General features: G+C 38.4%; 1 protein-coding gene across 6 annotated transcripts in view; it reads left to right on the top strand.

Moving 5' to 3' along the window:
- Positions 1 to 8,006: 8,006 nt before the first annotated feature.
- Evi5 (ecotropic viral integration site 5) overlaps positions 8,007 to 14,146 on the top strand; it is a 226,985-nt gene continuing 220,845 nt past the window's right edge. For 2 of the 6 annotated variants that reach the window (XM_063254233.1, XM_063254227.1), the window contains exon 1: positions 8,008 to 8,084. In XM_063254233.1, the coding sequence (XP_063110303.1) occupies positions 8,034 to 8,084 (51 nt within the window). In that variant the 5' untranslated portion in view covers positions 8,008 to 8,033. Of the gene's footprint in view, positions 8,085 to 14,146 lie in introns of all 6 variants that reach the window. The other 4 variants (XM_063254236.1, XM_063254234.1, XM_063254237.1 and 1 more) reach the window with 3 other exon arrangements.

The raw sequence follows: 14,146 nt of genomic DNA, 5'->3' as shown, positions 1-14,146 counted from the left end.
GCTTACAAGGCAGGCGCTTATGCCACTGAGCTAAATCCCCAGCCCCGAGTTAATTCTTGGCTTCCATTATTTTCTATTCTTTTATATATATATATATATATATATATATATATATATATATATATTAGGGATTGAACTCATGACTGGATGCTTGAAAGACAGATGCTTTTGCTGCAAGCTAAATCTCTGGCCCTTTCCATCATTTTCTTAAACTCCTCTGTTTTTTTAAAATCTGTATCTGCTGTAGAGTCACTAACCATGTGACACTATGTTTATCACCTCTGTAGATATTTGAGAAATTATTTCCAATTTGATATTTTCTAGAGCCTCACTCATCTACTTTGTTACTTTCATGGGTACCACTTCAGAGAGCCAGGTGGATGGCTTTTGAATTGTTATACCTCATTGCCATCTTGGTTTGCTGTTGGTTACCTGGAAGTCAGGGATTGTATCATGTTTAAGTTTCTTTTCATTTTTTATTTTTTTAGTTTAATTCCTGGGTTGATGCTTATAAGTTGTTTATGCAAATAACTTTTACTGCTAGTCTTTAGAACACTTTGGAAATGACTACTTCTCAGAGGTGTCCTCAGGTATAAGCTGGCTTTTGGGTTTTGAGTTTGTTACAAGATCCTACATTTTGAATTCCTGGGAATGAGAAGTTGCTGCCTGTTTGGCATAGCCCCTGGTTTTTGGCACTGGCCTATAGTATTGTTTATGACTCTTAAACAATCTCAGACTTGGCATACCAGGAAGAATAACTGATTAGCACCATTATGTCACAATCAGTAATAACAATAGCATCAAACCACAGCCTAGAAAATAACAAACTGGTAACTACTGATTTGTTACCTCTAAGTGTATGAACTAGCCTTGTGGTTATATAACAAAACATAAAACAAATCAGAAAGTTGAATATAATAAATACACTCTCAACATGAAGCTTTTACACTTAGGGGAGAAAATTTAAAAGGGGTTGGGGAGACAATGTAGACTAGAAGAAGATAAAATTAAAAGCAAAGCTGGAAGACAAAGGAAGATTACAAGAACTTTGAGAAAGTGGTGAAGAAGACAGGGCGGAAAAAGAGAAGAAACAACAATTTGAATGCTACTTACCTGGACTCAGAAATGGAAATCATGGAGGTAACAAGGTAGGTGAATGAGGCTCTAGAAAAAAACAGAACAATTTAAAACAATTTTTATAGAAAAAAAAAAAAAGAAAAAAGAAAAAAACAGAACAACAACCAAAAAAACCCTAAAAACATTGTTTACAGTCATATAAAAATAAGAATAAACAAGTAAAAACAAAACAAAACAAAATAAATGAAGAAAAAAACACATTCATTTCAAGGCATGTCTCTTCTGTCACTGGTAGAGTGGGTAGACAGAGCCCAGATCTGTGCTGATTAATCCTAGCAAGTCAGTTGTACACACATTGCAGAGTAGTGGATGATCCCATCAAGCCTGCACGTTTAGTTCCACTGACATCAGGCTGGTTTCTGGCTGTGAGGCTGAAACCCAACTTGTTCAGCCTGTAATGCTGTGTCAGCTGGGGCTAGGCTCTGGTTTACCCTGACACTGGGAGCCACTAGATGGAGTCAGCCCACAGCTGCTCTGAGTTCTGAGCTCAGCTGGCTCCACTTCAAGAAGAAGGCTACCAGTCAATTGCCCTCTCCTGGGCAATGTCTGGACCGAAATAGCTTACCAGCCACTGCATTCCACTGTGTCCACTGCTCCATTCCACTCGTTCATTTCTCTACGGAGGCTGTTAGTGTCACAAGTAGTCACTGTGCCTCTGCTGGTTCAAGCTGCTCCTACCATACAGTAAGTCAGGGGTCATGGAGAAAGCACTACTTGCCACCTGTTTCTTCTGTGTGGAGGTCTTTCTCTTTCCTCTCTTCGTGGGCTTCAATTCTTGCTTCAGATCCTTAAAGGGTCCCGGAGACCCATTTCCTTCCCTCTCTTCCTCATGTTACTATGTTCTAGTGTCTGGGATGCCAGATCTCAGAGAGGCTGTTTCTCTGCTGCTCACCACTCCGCCATATTCCCTGAAGTCCTTGAATTCATAATCTTTCTGCTTGAGTAGCTGGGATGATGGATGGGCCACTGCAACTAGATCAAAACATATGTAGGATGAGTAATTCCCAACTTATCATAAATACCATTTATTCTTCATACATGTATAAAGTTTGTTTTCCTAAAACTCTACTTCTATTAGACTACATATAACAATGAGCTTTCTCTGACTCAAAGTTAAGTACATAAAGCTGTAGTATCTATTTATTTTAAATTTGATGAAATTTTCTTCTCATAAAAAAGCAATTCAAAGATGGAGCTAAAAGATTGTTGTTATAATGTCAGTGGGTATGTTTGGGAAAATATGTTATAGATTGGATAAATTATATCTGAAAATGTTTCATCTGCATGACAAGTTTTGTATCACATGAAGGTTTATATATGGCCTGGGGTCCTACACAAGGAGAGGGAAAGAGAGGCTCCTAGACAAGATCAAGATGTCCACAAATTTATCAGGCCAAAAAGCCAAAAAGGAGGAAATGAAGAGAAGATGTACAACCATGAGAAAAATCCCAGGCATGGGCCACAAAAGCTTGGCAGCCTGCCCAGGCACACACTGAGGGGCAGAATTAATTAGGCAGGCAGTGGGACTGATGACGAAGACAGTGAAATATCTGAATATTCCCAGAGAGGGAATATTGAATAGAAACTGGTAAGAACTCTGTATTGTTGGAAATATGTTTCATCCTATTTTCCATGAAAGGAATATCTTGGGGAAACATGTAGTTGTAAAGCTACCAAAATACTGTTAATTAACCAAAATCAGAACTTTGATTTTATTTATATCTCTGCCTACTTTGGTGTCTACACCCAGAAAGTTTAGTGCATTTGGGGTAAAATACATACCACAATGCTTTCACTTTTTACTCATAACTATTAATAACAAGAGGATTTATGGTGACAGCAAACATATCTTAATATATGTCCCTATTAGCATCTGAGGCAAACCCTTCCACTAGTTCACTAGATGCCATTCTCTCTGATCTACTCTGTGAGTTTGTTCCAGAAATTCTCCCCTCTTCTGCACCTTCAGTTTTTCTCTTTTTGAGGTGAAAACTGATTTCCCCTCAGTGTGTAAACTTAATGTAATTTATCCCCTTTGAGAATAAAACCCGGGACAGGGATATAGCTCAGAGGCATAAGTGCCTGCTTGGCAAGTACAAAATCATGAGTTCAGTTCCAGGTACCAAAACAAAACAAAACAAAACAAACCCCTCATATTTCTTTTCAGCTACCCCTCCTTTTTCTGCTGTCCCTTACAAGAAAAAAAAAAAAACTTTCAATCTGGGCATGGTGGCATACACATGGAATCCCAGCCTTTGGGGGGCTGAGGCAGGAGGATCTACGCAGTTCCAGACCAGCCTGGGTTACAAAGTGAGCACAAGGTCAGCCTGACCTGCATGCATACATAGTAAGATCCTGTCTCAAAAAAGACCAAACAAACAGATAAGCAAACAAAAACAAAAACAAAAACAACTTTCAAATGTTTTTCTGTTCCTCTTTCTCTTCTATTTTCTCATGGACTTACTACAGTCAGGTATTTGTCTCCACCATTCCATGGAAAGAGTTCTCATCATGGTTACCAAAGACCTTCATGTTGCTGAATCCAGTTGACATTCCAATGGACTCATCAGTAGCAAAAGACTCAGTATTCTTTTTTAATTGATTGATAAATTAACTTCTTTTTTGTTTTGTGATGCTAAAGATTGAACCTAGGGCCTTACACATGCCAATAAGCAATCTAAAAATGAACTATATCTCCAGGCCTTCCTTCTCTTTTTGAGGTAGAGTCTCATTGTTTGTCCAAGCTAAGGAGTTGCATGTCACCACACTGGGCTTTACTTAAGTTTCTTTTCTTTCTTTTTTTGCAGCAGAGTCTCATTATGTAGTCTCCATTGGTCTCAAACTCAGGACAATTCATTTGTCTCAGTTTCTCAAGTGCTAGGATTACAGGCATGTACCACTATAACACTCTCTCTCTCTTTGTGCCTCTGTCTCTGTCTCCTTTCTCTGTCTCTCTCTCTCTACACACACACACACACACACACACACACACACGCACACACACACATATATAATTTTTTTAAGGCAGGATCTCGCTGTGTAGTCTAGGCTGGCCTCAGACGCAAAGTGACCCTCCTGCCACAGCCTCCTGAATCCTAGGATTGTAGGCTTGTGCCACCATGACTGGCCCAACATTCTATTTTGGGGGGTACCAGAAATCATCAGGACCTTGCATTTGCTAGGAAGGCACTTATGTCACTGACCTATATCTCAGGTCCTCATTCTAATATTCCTTTTTTTTTAAACCGGTTCCGGGGATCGAACTCACGACCACGCACTTGCAAGGCAGGTGCTTATGCCACTGAGCTAATCCCCAAGCCCCCATTCTAATATTCTTAAAACATCTCTTTCTCTTGTCTTTTCAGACCCTACCTTCTACTTTTATCACCTCTACTTCATTGGCTGCTGCTCTCTCAGTCTGTTTATTTCTCTTTTGCCCTAGTAGAGACTCAGTCTTTGAATCACATCTTTTCCACCTATACTCTCCTGATCTTGTTCAGTTTCATGGCATTAAATATACTAAGCATATTGTCCCTTTTTAAAAAAAATACACAAATAAATTCTGTGTTTTTATACACTCAGAAAAGAAGATCAAAATATCAATGGCAATTATCATTTGGTGATGAGACTACAGTGACTTTAATCATTGTGTATTTCTGCAGTTGCATTTTATTTTATTTTATTTATTTTTTTTTTTTTTGGTCTTTTTCGTTTTTTTATCGGTACCAGGGATCGAACTCACGACTGGCTGCTTGCAAGGCAGGCGCTTATGCCGCTGAGCTAAATCCCCAGCCCCTGCAGTTGCATTTTATATAATTAATATGTAATGTTTCTGCAATAAGATTTTAAGAAATAGAATGCATGGTTACAGAGGTGCAGAGAAATTTACCCAATAAAATTTAAAACTACTCTTTCCACTCTAGCATCAGAACACTTTGAAAGTGAATGAGAAGCATGCAGAGTTGGAGCAGTTCCTTAAGGGTGGGCGAGAAAAGGCCTTGGTAAACAGAAACTGTGCCAGCTTGCTGGCATTGTCCGGGATCGGATCTATTTAAATTTCCCAGGCTCTGAGTAATTGAGAGTCAGGAACATTCCTGAAGAAAGGACAATGAGAGAGGCAGAGGCTTCAGGATTCTAATTTTTAAAGTTTAATTTTATATTTTATATTTATTTATTTATTTTTGGTACCGAGGATCGAACTCACGACTTTGCACTTGCCAAGCAGGTGCTTATGCTGCTGAGCTAAATCCTCAGCCCCTTATATTTTATTTTAAAGAGAAAAAAACAATAAAAACAAAGATAGAGAATTTCAAAAACAAGGTAATAAATTGACAATGGTTGCTATATTGCATACTGTTAACTTCATAGTAGTTGCTTTTTTGAGTTAGAGTAATAAATAGTTTTTATTTTCTTGATATATTTTAGATATACACAGTGATAACATTCATCATAGGGAATTTGTACATGGTATATCTTGCTTCTTTTTTTCCCCATTCCCCTCCTCTCCCTTCAACCCCTATTTCCTTCTTTATGTACAAAAAGCTTTGTTTTTGTTCTTTTTCTTCTATTCTTTTTTTTTTCCCTTGCAGGATTTCAATTCTTAAATCCTCAGTCTCTGAGATTTTCTTTGAAGTAGTGTCAAAGTCATGAGCTAAAACAATATCTGTACAATAAAACAAATGACCTTGAATCCAGGATTGATAGATTGATTGGTTTTTTTTGAGACAAGTTCTCACTATGTAGTTCAGGCTGGGGTTGAGCTCACTATGTAGCCCAGGCTGGCCTGAAACTCATCGCTATTCTCTTGCCTCAGCCTCCTGAGTGCTAGGATTACAAGTGTACACCACCATGCCCAGTTCTACAATTTGATTTAGTTACTAAACATTACCAATATTATTTCGCCCCCTTCCCCAGAAAGCAGAAATACTAATGTGAATGGTGTTATTCTTTTTTTGTTTGTGTGTTTGTTTATCTTTTTGAGGCAAAGTCCTCATGTAGCTCAGGCTGTTCTCAAATCTGTGGCTAGCTTCCTGCTTCAGCCTCCTGAGAGCTGGGATTACAGGCATATGACACGTTGCCCTCCTTTGAATGTTGTTATACCTCTTCTATTTCTTTTGTTATATTCTGTACCTTTGTTGGGTGTGTGTATTTTCTTTTCTTTTTTTTTTTTTTATTACTGGGGATTGCATCTTTACACTGTGCTATGTCCACAGTTTTTTTCCTTTTTTTTTTCTTTCAATTTTTTGAGACAGGGTCTTGCTGTGTAGTTCAGACTGGCCTTGCACTCACTATGTAGCCTAAACTGGCTTCAAAGTCACAGTGATCTTATTGCCTCAGCTGCTGGGGTGCTGGGATTACAGGTGTGGGCCAGCATGCCCAGCTCACAAGCATATTTTCTTATTTATTTTGAAACAGAGTCTTACACTAGAAAGTGCTGCATTACTATTATTATGTTTTTTTTTTCTTGAGGTAGAGTCTTGCCTGGACTTGAATTCACTGTATAGTCCAGGCTGTCTTCAAACTGATGGCTATCCTCCTGCCTCAGTCTCTCAAGTGAGTGTACTGCATTTTTTAATTCCTTTTTTTTTTTTTTGTCTTTTTCCTTTTTATCGGTACCGGGGATCAAACTCACGACTGCCTGCTTGTAAGGCAGGTGCTTATGCCGCTGAGCTAAATCCCCAGCCCCATTTTGTAATTCCAAATGACAGACTTTGTAGTCATGAGAGACTTGTTTATGTAGTTTTGCTTTTCATTTTACTACCAGTGTGACTTTGGACCAATCACAACTTCTTTACCCTTTAAATGAGGCTAATAACGGCTGCCACATGCAAAAATGCATAACATTATTGCTGACATTTTTTTTTTTTTTTTTTTTTTTTTTTTTTGCAGTACTGGGGATCAAACTCACAACCTCATGCTTGCCAGGCAGGCACTTATGCCACTGAGCTAAATCCCCAGTCCTATTGCTGACATATTGTAAAAGCTGAAAATGTTATTGTCCTTCCTCTTAGTAAAGCACTTTATACAGCTGAACTGCCTAAAATGTCTGTGGATGAATGAATGAGTGAATAAATGAAGCACTCTTGGTGATTTGCTTGGCTTTCATTTGTAAATGTGGAAAAACAAGGTTATGGTAAAGACAACATGAAATGATAGATGAAAAGTGATTCTAGTGTCTAGCTGCGTAAGTGCTTTAAAAACAAAGAGCCAAAATGGTGGCAATCCTGTGGACCAATATATTAGATCTTTTCCAGGAAAATGCAGGGAATAACTTTCTGTCTGTTTAGATACCACTCACAAGGTGTATCACTCACTTCTGTATTGCAGTAAGCTTGCAATTAAGAGTCCCTGAGTGAGAAAACTGCAACATCTATTAATAGAACACAATTATCTGCAGAATTGCCAAAGCCTCAGTTGAGAGAGAGAAAAACAGAGAGAGAGAGAGAGAGAGTGAGAGAGAGACCAAATGGAAAGTTCTAATAAATTCATAATACCGTCAAGGGTCAAATTCTAGGAACTGAAACCAATTTTGGAAGCTTCTAGCCTGTGGCTCAGAATCAGCATCCCAAAAACAGTAACTAACTACTACAAGAACACTCGGGCAAATTAAGTCATGAAATGAAGGAAGGAAGGAAAGAACAGAAGAAAGGAGAGTAGGAAAGTAAGAAAACCAAAATAAATTAGAATTCATAATTCCTCAAAAAGCTTTGGTTTCAGTATTCATACTCTTCTACATTCCCAGCTTTCCTTAAATGTCCTCCCTAACAAAGGTGTAAAATGGAGCTGAAAGGGTGCTAAATGGGTGGATCCCTGTGGCAGTGTAGTTGTAAACACTCCCTATGAGTCAGCTATATATTCAATTCAAATCCCCACTCTGCTTGTTTTCTCTGCTTATCATGGTTACCACCAAAATGACTGCTGCCTTTAGAAACCCTAAAGGAAAACAGGTAAAGGTCTAAAATGATGTCTGATTTTGTACTAAATGTTATATAAATATTTTATAATTGAAATAGGCTGCTTATACCTCGTTCAACCTTTAAAACACAGGAACAGCTTGTGAATATTTCTTCAATTTTGTTTTAAGAATGTTGTCTCATTGTATTATGATCATTTGAATGATAATCAAGAATTTATGGATCATAAGGCTTGATTTCGTACCAGCAAGAAAGACATTTTAGTGATTGGCTGTTTGCAATTCAATGCAGTTTCTTTCCTGGCTGTAATTGGCTTCTGGTTATCTTTTTAAGAAAAAAAAAAAAATGTTCCTTCACAGAGGAGGCCTTGATTGCCTGTATGGGTTGCAAGTCTCTCCTAAGGAGAAAAGATTACCCAAGGAAGATTGACTGGTTAGCATATTTGTTAACAGATTCTAGTTGGTGATAGTGTTGATGGTTGTGTGGACTTTCAGTGATAAAGTTAGCAGTATTCCATCCTAATTGTGTTCAGAAACAGAGAGCATTAATAAAGACTCAATTAAGTTTGCTGTCAAGCGTTCCTAATGCAGTTTCATTTTCTTTTTATCTTTCTTTGTGGAAGTGGGAGCAGGGTACTAGTTGACAGGAAAAATCATACCTGGCTTTACTGTTAGTTGGGAATTTCACATGAAATGAAAGCACATCTCATAACACATATATTATCCTTAACTGGCTGATAAAAAATGAAATTTATAATAGTGTAAGGTAACATGACTAGCAGGTGGCAGAGTTAGCATTTTTAAATTTAGGATTTTAAGCTTTACTTACTTTTTTTGGTGCACATTGGTGCTTTATGATCTCAGAAATAGCAAGCACTGTAGCTCTGACTTGTTGAATGCTTGTGTGCCTTATATATGATAGAACTGGTGTGGGAACCATCTGATAGAACTGTGGGCGGGGGAAGGAGGAAGAGGACCTGAAAAGATAAGAAGTATGAAATATAAATAACCTTTATTTGGGGAATGTGGGGAGAGACACCCCCGACCCCCTGGGGCGTGGCATCTCCACCCCTGGCCGGTGATCTCTCCGTGAAAAACGTGGAGTGAGGCACATAAGTAGCCTAGGCTTGGAGTGGAACCCAAGGAGGCATTACATTAGGGATGCACAGGTAGCCCAATGGTCTTAGTTTGGCGCCAGAGGCAATTCCTAAGGGTGGGGAAGATAGGAGCTCCTTGGCTTTACCGGCTATAGTATCTGGCCGGGCCAAAACCCTTTCAATATATATGCTCCATTTAATTATCACTGCGATGCTTAAATAGATATTGTTATTATTTATGGTTTATAGATGAAAAGATTGTGTCTTTAAAGGGATTAAACTCTTTTGACAAGTACAAAGTACAATTTTATAGTCTTGTCATTTGCACTAATACAGAAGTTACTAGTTTCTAGAAAACTCGATAGTTTCAAAAAAATTGCTAATTCTAGTTGCACCAAATTTAGTCTTGCTTTAGAACAGGTATTTCAGAATGTCAAGAAAATGGACTTCTTTTAGGGGCTGGAGTAGAAGTTAGCATATTATTGCTATCCCATTTTGGTGGCACAATTCCAAAAAACTGCTGTTTGGTTGATGGCATTAATGTCTTATAGCACATTTAGAAATGATGTCTAAACTCTAGAGCCACAAAGCTTGTCATTTACCACAGAGCAAATTTAGTCTCTATATGTGCCCAAGTGCCCAGAGATATGCCTCTTAACAATAGTTCTTTCCTAAAATGGAGGTCAGTGTCTCACAAACAATGGATACGGTAAAGGTAAAAGTGGTATGTCTACAGCCATTCTTACAATCCCAAGTGAGGAGGTCACAGATTTTGTGCATGAGGATTTTTCACATTCATATTGTGGAAAGTTAATGAGCCTAGTGAGGTAGGCTGTCACTGTTCCATTTTGAGCTTTTATTTTTCCAAAGTGAAAAGCTTTGAACATCAGCTGAGACTCTCCATGGGTTTCTATTTGTACTTCTTCTAGGATGGTGCTGCCAATAGAATTTTCTGAATGATGGACTCTTTCTGTATCTGTGTGTCATAAGTGGTAGCCACTGTCACATGTGCTATTATTGAGCACTTGAAATGTTTAAGAAACTGAAACTGTGAATGTAAACACATGTGGCTAATGGCTTTCATGGCTGTTGTATCAGGCAACACAATCCTGGAGTGTAACTTGCGTACCTTGTTCTCTAAGGAAGCTAGAATGCTGAGTTCTTAGGGTTGGTTGGGCATTCACTAGTAGTGGTACTGACTTCACAGGTGAGCTCCTCCTCTGTGCCTGGGGTTGCTTTGTTCTTTGAGAAAAGTTTTCCCCTACTTTTTCTTTTTGTGAGAAATCGACCTCAAGTGGCTGGTTTGAACACATTTGGCAGTTAAGGGCATAGTGTTCTAGGATTTAACTCTTACCTGGTTTAGAGGGATTTCCCTCTTAGTCATCCAAATCCCTGATGATTTCAGAGCATAGAAAACTTCGATTTGCTATCTGAACTGCTGCAAATAAAATTGCCTCTGAGGAGGGTATTGAAGGCCACCGCACTGGCTTGCTCTTTCTTCTTATATGAGGTTCTAGAATGTAAACGCAGAGTGGCAGGAGGTGGAGCAGAGGTGGTATTAGTGTGGGTTTTACACAGGAAGATTTCACTTAAAATTTCACAAGTGCTCGAGCACTTGTGAAAGATTAGAGTCAGCCTTTTCTCTGATTGGAATTAGCTATTTCAGTGAGATGCTAAAGTCTAAGCTTTTGTACCAAATAAGCTGATGCTCAGGTGAAAGAAATGAGTGAACCAGGAATAGTGCTAGAGGCTGAGGACTAATAATACAAGCTTCTCTCCTGTTCATTTAAAATAATATATCTTAGACACTTTGTGCAGCATGCTTAGTTGGTATAAATTAAGCATATATACATATTAAAAAAATATATTTTGCAATCCTGGAGTTCAAACCTAGCACATGCTAGGCAAGTCCTCTACACTGACCTATAACCCAAGCCTCAAAATATAAAAATTTTAGATGATAGTATAGCCATTTGTATTAATATGAAAGTGTCTCGTTCCCAGAAAATATATAATATATAATATATATAAATATTTCATATAACTGTAAATATACTTCATGTCAACAAAGTCAAGACCAGGCTTGTTTTTCATCATTCATTCAAACTACATTGAACAGCTACTGTGCAGAATGTTGGCAATACTAAGCAATTTATGGTTTCCCAGTTTCAGTGTGTATCTGCACGGTGTTAGTGATTGCACCCAGGGCATTGTGCATCCTAAGCACATGCTGTACCACTTAGCTATGCTTTCAGCTCCATTATGATTTTTTTTTTTTTGTCTTTTTCGTTTTTATCGGTACCAGGGATCGAACTCACGACTGCCTGCTTGCAAGGCAGGCGCTTATGCCGCTGAACTAAATCCCCAGCCCCTCCATTATGATTTTTTTTCCACCATAATTAGTTTTACCTTTTCTGGAATTTCAAATAAGTGGAATCATACATATGTACCCTGGTATCATTTGTTTTCACATAGGTAATATGTTCACATGCTTAATATCTAAAAGGCATAGTTTTTGTTTGTTTGTTTTTTGAAACAGAGTCTCACTATGTAATTCAGGCTGTCCTTTGTTGGGGATCACAAATTCATAATGGATAATTTTTCATATAATATGAAGGATTGGGATTATTGGTACCACTCATCTGAGATTTCCCATTGACTTTTCTAAGCATAAGATCATCTACACCTTGGTGAATCATCTCAGGATTATACTCAAGGTCAAGATACTTCTAAGCATAAGATTATCTACATCCTCTTGAGCCTGAATCTTCTGATGAATTGTAATCCTTAATTAGCCCCATCTATCACTGTGTACACTGAATTAAAAAGTGGCTGCTTTGGGAGTGAGGGAGCCTGATCCAGAGACATGGACTGTGCAGCCACTGATGGAATACTAGTGTCTGTTTTTTTTTTTTTTTTTTTTTTGTCTTCTTCATTTTTATCGGTACTGGGGATCGAACTCACGACCGCCTACTTGCAAGGCAGGTGCTTATGCTGCTGAGCTAAGCCCCCAGCCCCTTGTTTTTTATTTTTCTCGCTGCATTCTTGATACTACCAGGACTCTTGGCTGGGTTCCTGCTAGTCCTTAAACTCATTAGGTAGCCCAGACTGGCCTTGAAGTCATGATGAACCTCCTGTGTAAGCCTCTCCAGGGCTGGGATTACTGTTATGCACCACTACATTTACCCTGTTTAAAACCTTTTAGGTATGCAATAAAAATTCTCTTTCCTCTCCTTGATCCCTAGTCATCTACTTTTCTTTTTTTGAAGCAACTAATGTTACTTCACATTGGGCCTAATAGCTATTATTAATTAATTCAGGCATTACACAGACCATTCTGAGAACTTGATTTTAAAAGGTACTCAAAGAGTCTTATGACAGCCCAGCTCAAATGTTACAATATTAGTTTTGTTTTTTTAAATTTTTTTTTGTCTTTTTCCTTTTTATTGGTACCAGGGATCGAACCCACGACTGCCTGCTTGCAAGGCAGGCGCTTATGCCGCTGAGCTAAATCCCTAGCCCACTATCAGTTTTAAAATAACTTCTTTTAAACAGATTCCAAATGTCAAATTATGACATTTTACCTTTTGTGGCTTACATAACCTTTAAGACACATGTAGTTTTAAGTTCTAGCACCTATGCTTTTCATCCATTGAGTAAGTATGTACCGAAGAAATTAAAAAAGAAAAAAACTATACAACAAAGAAAATCAAGATCCTGGTCTCATGAGGCTAGTTGACTGCGGGGAGAAACAAAAATTCATCAAAATAGGCATAAAATTACAGTGTCACGCAAACTGCTGGCAGTTCAGGATCAACATAAGATCAGCAGATGTTTCTCAGAGGTGGAGACTAAGGCTGGAGTTGGAAGGATGAAGGTTGGACAAATTTTCCAGCCAAAGAACAAAGTGTGAGCAAATCCTCTGTAAGGGGAAAGTCGGTAAACAGAAAAATATAAAAGAGGTCAGCGGGGCTGGAACAGAGACAGCAGGACAGACCGCTGTGTGACTAGTGAGAAGAGGTGGGCAAGGTGCCTGACCATGCACAACTTGGTTAGAATGGGAAGCTGTTTAAATGATTGTGCTGGGAAGTGACAGAGTCACATTGTAAAGTCACTCTTTCTACTGTGTGATGTTTAGAGCTTGGAATGGTGGTGCCTGCTTACAGGAACATGGCTACATAGTGGGTTTTAAGGCTGGCTTGTGCTATGAACCGAGATCCTGTTTCCAAAGACAAAACAAAACAATGGAAAAGATTTTGAGAGGGGCTTGTGGAGGCGGGTATGGATAAAGTAACATTAGGCCAGTGATTCTATCCTACCTTTCAGATGAAGTGAGTTTATACAAGGGCAGTGAGGACAGATTTATGAAAGCATTGGCAGGTAAAAATCAACGTAATTTGTTCCCAGATTGTCTATAGGAAGGAGAGGTAGATTATCAGGGTGTTTCAGTTTTCTCACGCAAGATAAATTGCAATGAAATTGTTCATTGAAATTGACTTTAAATAATGGCATAACCTAAAGTTATGCAAAGCCTCAGATTAACTTCAAATTTTCGGTTTTTATCTGGGTGGGGACATGATTTTACTTCCTAGTTTTTGTTATTTCCTAAGCTTGCTGAAAAAAAGTTTTTCTGAAATGCTTTCTACAGTGCAACCCTTTCTGAAGCTGTCTTAACTAACTTAAATTAGAAAATAACCAGGTATGTCTCATTTCTAGACAAATAATTTTGGAGTTTCATGTATACATGTGTGCTAATTACTATCATTTTGTCACTTCTAAATATATAACCAAAGTAATTTATATTGCCTTTATTGTTTTTCTTGTCTGCTTTTCCTGGGTAGACGGAATTAATAGATGGTTTCTCTCCCCAACTGAGTTCTTTCCTTCTAAGAATTTCTTCGTTGCTGTTGGACTGCTGCCCAGTGGACCTCACAGACAGGCACTCCAGTTCTGCCCCCTGCTGGACTCTGCATTAACACAGTGTGGAGATGACCGAGGA

This window comes from Cavia porcellus, unplaced genomic scaffold (assembly GCF_034190915.1).
Source record: "Cavia porcellus strain 051 isolate PalLab524CR breed Dunkin Hartley unplaced genomic scaffold, mCavPor4.1 scaffold_1, whole genome shotgun sequence".
Taxonomy (NCBI): domain Eukaryota; kingdom Metazoa; phylum Chordata; class Mammalia; order Rodentia; family Caviidae; genus Cavia; species Cavia porcellus.
Note: the sequence above shows the minus strand (reverse complement) of the source record. Positions and strands in the feature narration are given on the sequence as shown.